This window comes from Magallana gigas, chromosome 8 (assembly GCF_963853765.1).
Source record: "Magallana gigas chromosome 8, xbMagGiga1.1, whole genome shotgun sequence".
Lineage (NCBI taxonomy): Eukaryota > Metazoa > Mollusca > Bivalvia > Ostreida > Ostreidae > Magallana > Magallana gigas.
The window spans coordinates 10,466,320-10,480,734 of NC_088860.1; the positions used below are offsets into that span (position 1 = coordinate 10,466,320).

At 35.4% G+C, this 14,415-nt stretch overlaps 1 protein-coding gene across 1 annotated transcript; it reads left to right on the forward strand.

Moving 5' to 3' along the window:
* Nucleotides 1–8,755: 8,755 nt before the first annotated feature.
* On the forward strand, nt 8,756–13,638 carry LOC105324282 (uncharacterized). Its single transcript, XM_034473292.2, has 3 exons — nt 8,756–8,909; nt 10,518–11,038; nt 11,435–13,638. Exons 2-3 carry the CDS (start codon nt 10,549–10,551, stop codon nt 12,226–12,228), a joined length of 1,284 nt encoding a protein of 427 aa, XP_034329183.2. The 5' UTR covers nt 8,756–8,909; nt 10,518–10,548; the 3' UTR covers nt 12,229–13,638.
* The last annotated feature ends 777 nt before the right edge of the window (nt 13,639–14,415 follow it).

Genomic DNA, 14,415 nt, shown 5'->3' on the forward strand with positions numbered 1-14,415 from the left:
TTTCAATAAAAAGATTTTTTTTCAATTCCTCTTTTCTTGTCAATCCACATCACCTATTTGTGTGTTCTTGCTATCTTTTAAATGTACATTTATTTGTCAGTCTGACATGATGTTTAATTAATTCACATATAATGAGCTTATCAAGTTCCTCTTTCAAACATAATTCTCTTAATATCTGATATCCACCAGTCAATGTAAAAAATATATATTCTAGTTACGGAAATACCTGAATGCGACTTTATAAAAATGTCAACTACAATCAAACCCTGAAAACTCCGAGCGCTGATCATATTTGTATATGTTTTTCTACTAATAGTCTTTATTTGTTAATTTGAAGTTGGAATATAGAACCATTTTTATAAAGAGCTGGACTCTTTTCAGCTAAGACTACGCAATATATGCATTATTCACTCAAAACCAGCGTCATTATTAACTTGTTTTGATATTGATAGTTTTACCGAAAGTCCAAGGTCTTTTTAAAATGGTTCTAACTTTTTATTAATGTTGTATTTAGTCACTTTGCAAGGTTTTAGTACACCGGTGAACTGCACAAACTGTCTATCATTTTTACGATCTCATATGATTCCTGGTACTGTACTCTGTCCCAAGATATTTTGGATTCACGTTTGGACGATTTTTAATAAAAATACACTTACCTGTGAAAGAAGTGCAATTGAAATAGTTGAAAGGGATATTTTCCAAGATAATTTCATTGACACATTATCATCTTTCACTCGAACGAAAACAGATTCCTTACGGAGATTTAAAATGGGGAATGTTTACATCTTTTCTCCATTCGGAATACACTCGGAATACATCGCGCAATATTTCAACGTTACCATCCGGGCTTGCTGCAATGCAAAATCTCCGTAGACATCACATTTTTTAGCATTGTATTGAAACCTGATAAGCTAACAGGGGCGTTTTGACTGAGAAATCTTGGAAATTTTTCATACTTTTGAATGAACATCGTTTGGATCCTGAGGTATTTATAAATATCAAACAATTAAGCCAAACGTGAATCCAAAATATCTTGGGACATAGTATAGTATATATCAAAATTGAATTTGTACTACATCTATATACATGTTAACGTTGGCATAATTAGTTCATCTCTCTCCTCGATATAGATTATGGATATTTTTGACATATTCCATCGAGTTGTTGATGAAAATGCATGCCATCTAAAACATTCTAATATAAAATTCTAATCTCAAAATGAAGTTTACTATTTTAAATTACCAGAATGCTGTGACACAAAGGTGAAGGTCTCGGAGTGTCGAGGACCCTTGATAGGATAAGCGAGTAAGTCAAAACAGGTTTCTTTTAATTGATTAGCAAATCCGCAATCGATTTAAATCAAAATTTAAAAAAAAATCATTTTTTCATTTTGCTAACATTCCTTACATTTATGAATTTATAAAAATGAAATATTTTTTTGATTTCTTTTGAATATTTGTTACCCCCCCCCCCCCCCCAATATTGAAGAAGTGTAAGAATAATACAACGATTTAAGGTATTTATCCATACGTTGCAAATCAACGTCTGACGTAATTCACGCTTTATTACGTCTTGTCCGTACCCGATCTAATTAGGGGCTAAATGATGAATTTAACAAAGAGGCCAAGCTGGCCTAAAATTTCATTCAAAGTAAATTTTATTAAAATATTTTGACAATTGCACTCAATTACTAATCAACGGAATAAAAACAAGACTGGGTTGTGTTGATTGTTTACTCTTTAAAAAATATAGACGGCTTACTTTTTCCTGTCTAAACATCATTGCGTTGTAAGGTTGAAGTTAATACAGAGCACACAGGGCAGTCAGGTGAGACTGAGGAGGAGGTGATCCAGAAATCTAGCCGCGGTGACATAAGCGTCAAATTGCCAGTGAAAGAGGGGGAGGGAAACCAAAGAAAATTTATATCTTCAGGAGTGGAAAAATCTAAACCCAAGTGGCAAGCTTGTAAGAAAAAGGCAGAATAGGAAAAGTTTCATAAGGATGTAAATACTATCCTTAACGCATCAGAAGAATAAACAAGAAGATTGAAGGCATGTCAACGATGATGTACAATGTAGGTCTGGACAAATTTGGCAAGAAGGAAAAACAACAACCAGAGGAAGTGGCAAAAAAACCCTTAAAAAAGAAGACAAAGTGTGATTACCACTGAGGCATGGACTGTTATATGTGACAAAAATTTTGAGAAAATCAAATAAAAGGACTTATTTTTAGCTGAGTTAAGGAGGAATATCAGAGAAAAGCTAAAGATTATAACATGGACAAAAAAAGAGACGGAAAAGAAGCAAGCAAGAGCAAGATTTACAGCCAACGTATTCCAATTTACATCAAGATTTTAGGCAGTGAATTGTCCGAAACGTTTAGGCCTTGGACGAGGGAAAACATCGGATGTAATAGAGAACTTACTTACTGTCCGTGACATCTTTGGCGTATAGGGCAGTAACGATGGTTCTCCATCCTTGTCTGTTTAGAGTGTGCCCAAGTTCTCTTTTGTTCTTTTATTTCGGCTTCCATCTGTCCTCCGCCAAGTGTCCAGAAGAGAGCTGTCTTTATAAAGCTGTCCGATTTCCTTCTAAGTACCTGACCAATCCAATTCCAACGTCTTCTGAAGATGTTTGTGGCCATGTCCTCTTGCTGACAACTGTCTAGAAGGTCCTGATTTGAGATTGTTTTGGGCCAAAATAGTCTTAAGGTTCTTCTCAGGGACTTCGTATGGAAAGTTGATAATTTGCTTAGATCATTTTCTGTCATGCATTCTCCAGCACTCTGATCCGTACAAAAGGATAGGTAGAATGCAGCTTTTGTATAGTTTTAGTTTTGTTCTAGAGGTGTACTGACTAGATCTCAAAGCAGTTTGTAGGTTGTTAAATGGTGCTCTTGCCTTAGATAGTCTCTGTTTGATATCGGTCTCTGCTCCAACATCTATTGTTACTTTGCTACCAGAGTACGTAAAGATGTTGGTATGTGGGAGGATGTGATCTTCCACTTTAAAAGCTGTTGGGTTGTTAACATTTAGGGTTACTCATTTGAACAGAACAGAACTTTATTTATTTTACAATGATTGATGAGCAAGTTCTACAACTTATATTAATATCTCTCGTTGCCACGGATGTTAGCGCGAGGGGGTCAATGGTGTGGGATGACTCCGCGGAGTACCCGGAGAGAACCCACGTGTCCAAGCGGGCGACCACCATACCCTATCACACACAGCCATTGTCGTTCACGAGGATCGAACTCGGGTCGCAGCGGCGGGCGACCACCATACCCTATCACACACAGCCATTGGCGTTCACGAGGATCGAACTCGGGTCGCAGCGGTGACAAGCGAGTGCATTGTCCACTACGCTACTTGGACCCTAACATTTAGGGTCATGCTTATCTTTGGCCCAGTGCTTTCCGTGAGGTTTTGGAGTCTGTTGGTCTCGTCTCGAATGTGCTGGTGGGAGTGGGAGAATAAGGCTATGTCATCTAAGGCTAGGTCTTCTAGTGTCATGAATGTGCCCCATCTGATGCCTCTTGGGATGTCAGATGTTGTATTCTTCGTGATCCAGTCAATGGCTAAATGTATGATAAAGAGTGTTGATGACATTACACAGCCTTGACGAAGTCCTGTTTCAACATCAAACTCGATGCTGGTGTTTCCAACTCTGCATCTGAAATTGACATAAAAACTCTTGATGATATCTAGCAGATGTTGTGGGATACCATATGACCGCACAATTATCCAGAGACTGTCCCTGTGAATAATGTTGAAGGCTTTTTTTCAAAATCAATCAAATTAATATACATGTATAATTGTCGTTGCCATTTTGTACACTGATCTATGATGTTTTGAATGTAAATATTTAATCAATACATCCTCACCTCTGTTTGAATCCTGCTTGTTCTTTACACAGTTTGACATCCGCAGTTACGGATATTCTTCCTTTAATGGTTTTGAGCATGATATTACTAGGGATGGAAAAAGAAGTGTAACTAGTATTCCTCGCGAATTGTTGCAGTCTTTTAGGTTGTCTTTCTTTGGTATTTTAATGATGATGACTCCATGGTTTCATTCATCTGGTATGGTTTTTCTTTCCCAGATGTCTTGAAATAGTGGCTGTAAAATATGTTTCTAAGTAGAGCATCTGTGTTAAATAATTCTGCATTTAAGTTGTCAATTCCAGGGGATTTTCCATTTCAAGGGATTGTGTTGCAGAAACAATTTCTGGAATTTGTGGTGATTCAATGTTGATGTTTAGGTCAGTTGCTGTATTACTGATGTCAGGTTCATGAGTTGGAGTGGCCTGTTCAATTTTTCCTTAAAATGCCCGGTCCATCTCTCTTCCATCTCTTTCTCTGATGACAGCAACCTTCTTCTTTTATCCTTGACAGGTAGGTTTGGAGATAGTCTATTCCTATCACTAACTGCCTATGGTATTTTATAAAGCTTTCCCTGCTCTCCTCTATTGGCTGCCTCTTCTGCTTTTGTTGCAAGGGCATCTATGTGTGCTCTCTTATTTGTTCGCAGAGCCTTCTTCACTTCCTTCTGCATTTCACTGTATCTCTTTAGGCCTTAGTGATTCAGCCTCATTTCCTTCTTTTTAGCATCTCTAAATAAGCTAATCATTTTCCATGTTCTTGGTCTCATCCACTCTTTGTTCCTTTGTTGTTGTTTTTTTGCCTATATCCAATACATTTTTCACTAGTTTATATGAAGACTGCTTATTTCTTCCCACTTTTTGTCGATTGATGTTACTTGTACGTTGTTCTCTGGTTCCAAGTTTCGAAGTATATCAAACTTATTTCTGAGCATGATGTTGAAATAATTTCGTATTTTGATGTCTTTAAGTTCAACGTTGTTTAACCTTGATAGTTGCTATTTCCAGGTGGTGATGACTGTCAACATCAGCACCTCTCTTCACTTTTACATCTATTAATTGATCGTCTCCATTTTCCATTAATCATGATGTGATCAATTTGGTTTTTGTCTCTCAAATTTGGAGAATGCCAGGTTACGTTGTGGATGTTGATGAGGAAATAGTGTTCCTCCAATTACATAGTTGTTAGTGGTACAAAACTTTCATGATTCCACAACCATGTTCTCCCATTGCTCTGTTGTGTAGTTCATTATCAGCTCCGACTTTGGCATTCTAATCACCCATGATGATCTTAATATCATGGTCTGGTGTGTTGTCTAGTTTATGCTGTAGTTGTTCATAAAAAGCATTCGTGACCTCTTCATCTGCATCGTTAGTAGGCGCATAGCATTGGAATAGTGTCATAGAGACTTGTTTTCCTCTAAGCCGTACTGTTAGCTGTCTATTACTGATTGACTTCCATTCCATCAGAGACTTTTTGACCCCCTTTTTGAGGATAACTGCAACCCCTTTATGATGTCCATTTTATCGACCAGAATACAGGAGTGTTCCACCTGTTGTTGTTCGCATTCTCCTTGAATCCATTTATTTTCACTAACTCCCAGCACATGAAATTTGTATCTTCTCATTTCTGCTTTTTTTTTGCAAATTCACTTGTGGCATACATAATATGTACAATCCAAAATCCTATTCTGATCTTGGGTTTGGCCGTGTTGAGGGCCTCCCTATTCGTGCTGATAATTTTCCTATGTCTTTTACTACCTACTTGTACCAGTACTGGTCCTTGAGAGGCTCTTATTCTTATTATATGTTCCTCGTTACTGCTTCTGTAACAATATTTTTTTATGAGTTAGGGTTGTTAGCCCCAAGCTCAACCTCCTAGACTCGGAGGGCCAGTGGTTTTTCTGTCAGTGTGTCCTTTCCTTGGCCACGGGCTTCAGTTATTTCAAGGCGCCGGATGCTCGCCTTTTGCCACTGCCATTCAGCTTCTAAAGCATTTCCAGGTCCACCACAAGGAGGTGTTGCATGCGATAGAGAATGATTAAAATACGCGACAATATGACGGCGGCGTTTCGGATCTTGATACATGTATGTCTAAATATCTGGTTATTCCGGATTTTACTCCAATGCCTGTCATCATTGGTTGTGTGGCAAATGTCGAGATGAACATCTCTAACGTCCCGATAGTATCCAACACAAAGTTCCATCCTTTCTATGTAAATCACATCCCCGGCAACAACTGATCGTGTGCTGCAAAAAATTCTAACGAGCCATAAGCGCTCTTTGTATGACAAAGGGGCACGCAGGGCAAAGATTCTTGGATATTGAAGAAGTGTACACCAAGAAATACAAAATACGCAATGAACAAATTCGGAAAATTCCCGATGACATTCTTCCCACATCACGTCTTCGTCTCCAAAAAAAGTAAAACGTAAAAGAAAACTTGGAAATGTTGAAGAGTAGTATGAAGAAGCAAGCACGCCAACTTAAGGCGCGCCATTTTAACAGAAAATCATCAGGATTTACACATTTACGAAACATCTGCTGCATGTTTAGAAACTTGAAAACCAAGAAACGGCTGTTGACATCTTCTTTACTTAATTAAGTGCAGGTTATGTTGGAAGAATATAAAAATTAATTGCCTTCTGAAGATCTATCGACTCTTTGTCTGAATTGAATTATGCTCAAAATGTGAATTTGAAGCTTATTTCTGAAGTTCCAAAAAATAAGTCCTGGAAACTCTTCTCTTGGAAACTGAGCAAGGAAGAAATACATGTACGTAAACAATTTGGGGTATTAACCAAACCAATAAATTTGTATGAATCATTGTAGATGTAAAGTTCTTATCTATTTTTAGTCATATATCAATCTGTTAAAGTTGATAGATACGAGCTTATCGTTCCACTTTAGAAACATGGGAGTCAGTGTCCAGTCTACATCTTTTTTAATAATACTTTAACACATCTGATAACGCCAATTAACAACCGCAAGTGCAACTTTGAAGGACATATACAAGAACATATATATGAAGTTTAAACCCGTTATAAACCAACAGTGATATTATAGTGTTCAATGTACTTTTATAATAAATATAGAAGCATGTTATCCTCTACAGTAAAGACAAAATTGCAAAAATATATTTACAGAATATTCACGGAAAATGTCCCTCTTCTAGTTACATACACACCGTCATAAAATCATCACGCATAAAAGTAAAAATATCATACATAATGTAGATGCACTTTAATTGTACATGTATTTGTGCGTAAAATAATTCAATGACCATACGACATACCATCAATTGGATTAGGACCGACATACAATGAATATGGTATATCAACTGTATCTACTGTACATGGTAGCAAGTAAGTTTATTATGTAAGCAATTACAATAACTTAAAACAGGCATGAAACTAGGTTTAATGAAAGTATTGAAGTACTAAAACTGGGCTCTTTTAATTTGTAATCATGCATATTTTGTAGTACAGTCTCTCTCTCTCTCTCTCTCTCTCTCTCTCTCTCTCTCTCTCTCTCTCTCTCTCTCTCTCTCTCTCTCTCTCATGTTCTTAATGTCGGTAATGCGTTCTGGAGACTAAATTTTTTATATAGGGATTATAAGCAAAAATATGTATGTCTAGTATAAAAAAACAACAGTACATTGAATTTCATAACAGTCGCTAAAAACCAATTCCCTATTTCTTCAAATACCAATGCTTTGTAGTCCATGGAAATTCATGCGCATTGTATATGTGCCCAACATATAATTGTATAGTCTTGTTTTTTAGACACGTAATTAATAAGAAAATTGACTCATCGCTAAATTCAATCACCCCCCCCCCCAAAAAAAAATTGTCTGTCTACAGGCAGGACTTTGCTTTCAGCAAAGCCCGGTTAATAATTTCCCCCGTATTCTTTGTATTTCTGCCCTAGGGATTTCTTTTTCTTTCCGATATATAAAAGCTGTTGTAAAAAGTCACGAAATGGTGAAATTAGAAAAAAAAATGTTTACTTCGTGGTATTGTTAAAAAATCAAAGCAATCTGATTAAAATTAGACCTCTATGAAACGCCATACAAGTTGTATAGCGTATCGTAGATGAGCGGATTTACAATTCCAATTTCAATTAGATTGAATTTCAAAGTAAATTTTTCACTAAAAAATGGTACATTATGATATATATGGTTATAGAAATTAACTTTAAAAAAAAACACTTTTAAAATGCTAATATGTTTTTTTGTGATAATCTATCAAAATAATTTCCTAATTTTAAAATCCATCGCCGCCTCAAATAAATGAGCTTTTCATACCTTTTCCCTTTGCTTAACGGTTTAAATACCGGAAAACGATGACGCGTAAGCGCCATTCCAGTATTTGATGATCAAATTCATTAAATCACAATTTCTCAAATAAAAAAAAAACACTATATATTTTATAAAGTTAATTTTGTATACAGTTGCAAACACAATTCAAAAGAAAGTTTTAACTTTGCATGGAAAAAAAAGTTGCGTACTAGAACTGTACTAGGCTTCGTTAAATAATATTTTTTTAACAACATACCATGGTTTGACAGCCTTCATATTTGTTACTTAGCCAGTCATTGTCTTGAAAGGGGGATCATCATTCATTAGATATCCAAATGTTAAACTCAACTATTCAATAAGATAATATCATCAATTCAAGGAAATCGGGAAGAGATGTTACCTATTTGAATAGTTGATTTTATTGAAATAGGTAATATCGCTAAATGACAATTATTATACTTTATGTTTATAATTGGATCATGTAGATTTTAGTGTTGTGGACCAGTTTTTCTACGAATTACAACCGGTTTTTTTTGTATGAATTTGAGAAAAAAAAATTGTAAACCGTTTTAAAAGCCTGCAAATACATTTTTATTACCCTTATAGTCTTTGGTAGTTACAAACCAAACCGAAAGTACACCAGTGATTTGACACCTCCTGTTAACTCCTGTGCGGTGATATCATCCTAACGTTAAATACAACTTTTCTTTACCAGTGTTACCTATATGAAGGTAGGCAAATATAACTTATTATAGAAAGCGTATACATTTTAAAATCATCACAAAGTGACTTCCTTGTGCAATATCAATTATATTGAATATAACTAGGTAAGGAGACAAATTCATGTCACAAATCTTAACCTTTATCCTTTATTTTGCACTCTTTCAATCCTGTACAAAGGTTGTATCTTTCAAATGTATTAAGGGCCTATTATAGTAACATTAACAGAATATTCGAAATGTTTGACCTATTCTTTGACCTCATATTTGTTGAACGTGGAGCTGAGATCGACCTTCTGTACAAGTGCTGGCACGTTATACGAGGGTCAATCAAAAAATACGAAGACTTTTGTCATAGCTATGTTACTTAACGTCATATCATTACTAAATTTGGTAGACATAATTTAGCAATAGTTTCAAACAATTTGCAAGAAAAAAAGTTAAAAAATTCCTTTATTTCTAAGAATTATTTAGAATCTAATCCTGCAAAAATGAGGTCACGGCGCACGGTCAAAATTTGTGTTATGTCAACAATAAATCATACAATGTTGAAAGTAATATCTCTATAAATTGGGCTTAAAACCAAATATTATTGAAACCTCAAATTAAGTTTTGTCTTGGTATTCTATGTTCCAAATAATGACGGGATATATTGTTTTGTCGAGCAGATATTAGTACCTAAAGACAGATAGTCCTCTTTAGAATTGACTAAAAACATCGACGTCGCCGGACGTCACGGCGCAATGAGAGGTACAAACAAAATGGATTTAACTTAGGAAAAAGCCGACACAAGCTGTGAAAATGCTCAATGGTGCAAAAAAAAGTCAACAATTATTTGCAAGTTTGTGTTTAACTGTAATAAATTTTGTGGGGGTGGTGGTATTTGTATTTTGAATATAAAACAGTCCGAAAGAGAGTAGAATATCTGTAAATATTTGGTCAAAAAATAAGTAACGGCAACCGACGTTCAGGGTTATCCTTACTGTAAACCAAGAGATACACGGTTAGAAAATGAAAACTTTGAAGAACTAACTTATGATTCTCGAACAAATGTGTGCAAATAAGATGTTAAGTGGTTCAGTGCAATTTTAAATTGTAAGGAGAAAGGCACAAGAGACTAAGCGTGATATAAAGATGGGGTATATCTATAAACTGTGCGTGTTTAATATTGACATCATGTTTTGAACGTTACCGTGCGCCGTGGTGACAAAGCATGTTGTTTTTAAAAAGGGATAACAAAAATACCGTTTCATCAAATGGACTAAAACTTCGCATATCAATAACATAAGTGTTGGTGCACAGATTAATCTGTTAAGTATGACTTTTATGAAAAATATCTGATAGACAGCCACAATGTCTTCGTATTTTTTGATTGACCCTCGTAGTTACGTTTTATTTCATTGGTATGCTGCTTATCATCTCGCCTCGTAACTCGACTTAAGCAGTTTTGTAGACATCAAGCTAGTTTTGTACATGTAACATTCAAAATTTAAACGGTAGAAGAATCCACTCCACTGTCCACAGTTTTAGTCCAAAACTGAGTAATCGTTTTGCCAGAGATAAATAAGTTTATCATGTAAGTTTTTTAATGTTTAAAATATAAAACTTTTTGACATTCAGATTTGGGCATACAGAACACCCGCTTTGTGAAATGAGTCGTTCATTCAAACCTCTTGCTCAATTGGAAATATCTGATCTGGATCAAAAGAAGCTGCAGTTTCTCATCAAATCGCCTCCAAATCAGCAGGCAGTAGAGAAACAGTTGGAGGCTGTTTATGGGAAGCCTATCTGGCCTAAAAAGTCCAAATCTAATTCTCTCACTGTAGAATGCACATTGACTCCAGAAACAAAGAATTGTCAACAACTTTTAGGAACATGGGAAACAAATGTGAAAGAAAAACTAAACGTATTTCTTGATCAGTTGCTTGTTGTCAAGCACACTGCTTTACAGGAGGCTTACCCTTTGGTTCTAAATAAGCTGATGACCCTGACTATCCGCAATCCTGATACTGTAGCTGTTGTTTTGGAGAAGAGTAACAGTGAGCTTTACGTGACGGGTTATAGACAAGCAGTCACAGATGTGTCCAACCAAGTGGCTGAAATCATTCACAAAATCAGTGCTGAAAACGGATTTACACAAGGTTGGGGTCTCTCGTATAAGCTCTTTAAGTTAGAATAGAATTGCCTCTCAAATTAATACCACTGGTTCAATTTCATCGATGTTTGATGTATTTTTTACTTTATATAAAATGGTAATGTATGCTTTTTTAAAAATAGAGAATTAGATTATATAGTATAATTATGCACTGTCAGTGAGCACTTTGTATGATTAAGGTGTCAAATATTATATCTGTAAAGCCGTAAGATTCATTCATTCAAACATGCACTTTTCTTACCTATTAGCTTCTGTTTATTCATTTATTTATAATATAGGAATTTTTTCCTTCTTCTCATTTGTCAACGACATTACATTTCACACAAAAGACTTTTTGATTGTTTTGCTTTAAAATAAATATAAACGATATTATTTTATGCAGGAGAAGATCTCGCTATGTCTCAGCATCACATAGAATGTCAGACTCGGACGTGCGGAAATTATTCCGAATTTTATTGCAATGCCTGTCATCAGCGGATGTGTGGCGAATGCCGAGATGAACATCAGAAACACCCCGATAGTTCGCAACACGAAGTTTGCAGATACGAGGATAGAACGTTGACGGTCTCGTCCGTTCCATGTAAATTACATCCCCGGCAACAACTGACCCTCTGCTGCAAAAAATGCCATCAAGCAATCTGTGCGTTTTGTACAACAAAAGAACATGATGGTCACGGTTTTCTGAATCTTGAAGAAGTATACACCAAAAACTACAAAACTCGCATTGAGGAAATTCGGAAAATTCGCGATGACATGCTCCCAAAATCTCGTCTTCGTCACAAAGAATCAAAGGATGCAACACTGGAAGCAAAGGGGAATGTGGAAATGTTGAAAAACAGTATGAAAGAGCAAGCAAATCGAATCAAGGTATTGGTCGATGACATTTTAACTAAACATTTACAAGATTTACAGAGGTACGAAGCGTCTACTGTTGAGAAACTAGAAAATCAAGAGAAGGTTATCGACTCCTATGTTACTCGATTGCAGACTTTGCTTGAAGGATATAAACATTCCATATCTTCTAGTGATCCCACTGAATTTCTGCCTGAGATGTCAAATACCCCCATTGTGGATTTAGACCCTATTCCTGAAGTCAATAAAGAAAGTCCTAGAAACTTTTCTGGTGGAAATCTGAACAAGGATGAAATAAGTAAACAGTTTGGGAAATTGACTTAAAAAAAGATATTATATAAGGAGGCTGAGAGGTCAACAAATTATCCATCAGATCGACCCTAAATCTTTGGATTTGTTCTTTACATTTACAATTTACGATTTTGTTAAAAAAGAATAGTTAAGAAAAATTCCAAATAATTTTTAATTTAAAAGTTGAATATAATCCCATATATTTATGTAAAGCTCTTCGTCTAAAGGAAATTAATATTGTCTGAAATGACCACGGCCATCCATAAACAGCAAACTTATTAAAACTAAATATATCTCTGGTGTGCCTTTTTGGGAGTTGATTTTAATCAACTCTCATATGCAGTTACTCAGACAAACCGAAAGTGAAAGAGTGTTTGGACCTCAGCACAAATCATCGCTGCTGCCAAGACTTAGTTCTTGAAAATGATTGATGAATTCGATGTAATGTATGCTAAAGCATTGTTTTTCAAGGAAACTTATTTATAAATACCTTGAAAATAGACAGATTTTAAATGGTACGAACAATATAAATATTTTTTGTAGTCGTATGTATTCCTACGCCAGAGTTCAATATAGTCTCGTTCAACTCGACGCTCGGCTGTCTCCGTAAATCTCCGACAAGCAGAGAGTCTCTCTGTCGGAGATTTACGGTGTCAGCCGAGCGTTTGGTTGAACGAGACTAAAGTACAATATTGCTTGGATCCATACAATTTTCGAGAAATATTTCTATTACTGATACATAGTTTGATTGAATTAATTTTATCTTTAAATATTATTCAACATGATTCATATGGGGGTTTCTCGACATTCTTGTCGAAAAAGTCCAAAAATTCATATTAAAAAAATGTGCGTAATTCAAATACAAATTAGAAACTACCTGCACTTGTCATGCAAAATAACATATCATTGATTTTAAAATAAATAAACATCGACAAAATCAACTCCCGTCAGTTCTTCAGTACTTTGATTAGTATTAGAAGCGATGAAAATCGCCATGTGTTATAATCGGCAGAAATACAACCTTCGAATGTTATTTAATAAGGAAGTTCTTTTTCAATAAATATACTTGTATTATACATTTTACGAACAATATATAGTTCCAACATACAGAAGCCTTGTATTATTTTACCTTCAAAAGTCTAGATCTATTTGTTTTTATTTGACAATAAAACATGTTGCTTATACTTTTTTCTAACATAATCCACTCAAAGCACTTTACAACCGCCAGAAGGCCTTTAGTGTTCGGCAAATATATTACATTTGTACATGTTTTGATTTCGGATATATAAGAATTATTAAAACATTGATTTAATGAAAATCAAATATAAAATATTTCGAATTTGGTTTTTAAATTCCATGACAACTTGGAGGAACTGGCCGTTGATCCCGTGACTGTCTCAAATCTTTCATCAATCTTAAATCTATCAAAAGTTTCGTAATCTGTGTGATTTTATTTATTTTTTGGTGATGTAAAGTATCTTTTGTTGCAAATGGCGGTGGGAGAAACAGTTTTTGTAAGACCAAACTATCATGATTTTAGCCACGAAGGCGGGAATTCTATTCATTCACAGCTACCACGGCTGAAATTAAATACACTACACAGAAGAAGTATGTAAAGAGCATTAAACCAAATAAAGTTTTGAGTTTATTAAGGTTTCAGGTCTTTGAATGGCGATGTGTTCCTTCTCTCTGTAAAAAATCAATGGCCGAAACAACACTGCTACATTCTATCACGTGACGGGTGGTCTTGTGGGTTTTTTTACAAAACGGAATTTCATAATCCATTTATATTTATTTTGTATGGAAAGGTATTTTTCTTTACAACTTTCTGTTAAAAAATCATATACTAGTATACATCCAAATCCGTTTTGGAACAACCTGCAGCAATGATCACAATGGAATGAAACGATTATATATTCCACCTATTGATAAAATTACCCGACTATTATAATATATGAAAGCTACATTTGATAAACACCATTGAAGTGATACACTCTCATTATCTGTATGTCAACATCAGCTCTCTCTCTCTCTCTCTCTCTCTCTCTCTCCAGATGATCAGATCTTTTCTGTGTTTATCTTGCTTTATGGCAGGCACGTAGCATCGTTTTTTAAAGTTGGGGGGGGGGGGGGGGGGGCAGACTCATAAAAAAAACTTGGAAAAAAGAAGAAGAGGAAGTTACTTTACAAAATCCTGAAAATCCTAATGGGGGGGGGGGG

Coding starts and splice junctions, on each gene's coding strand:
- LOC105324282 (XM_034473292.2), top strand. CDS start 10,549: ATGAGTCGTTCATTCAAACCTCTTGCTCAATTGGAAATATCTGATCTG. Junction 11,039..11,434: donor TGAAAACGGATTTACACAAG/GTTGGGGTCTCT, acceptor TATTTTATGCAG/GAGAAGATCTCGCTATGTCT.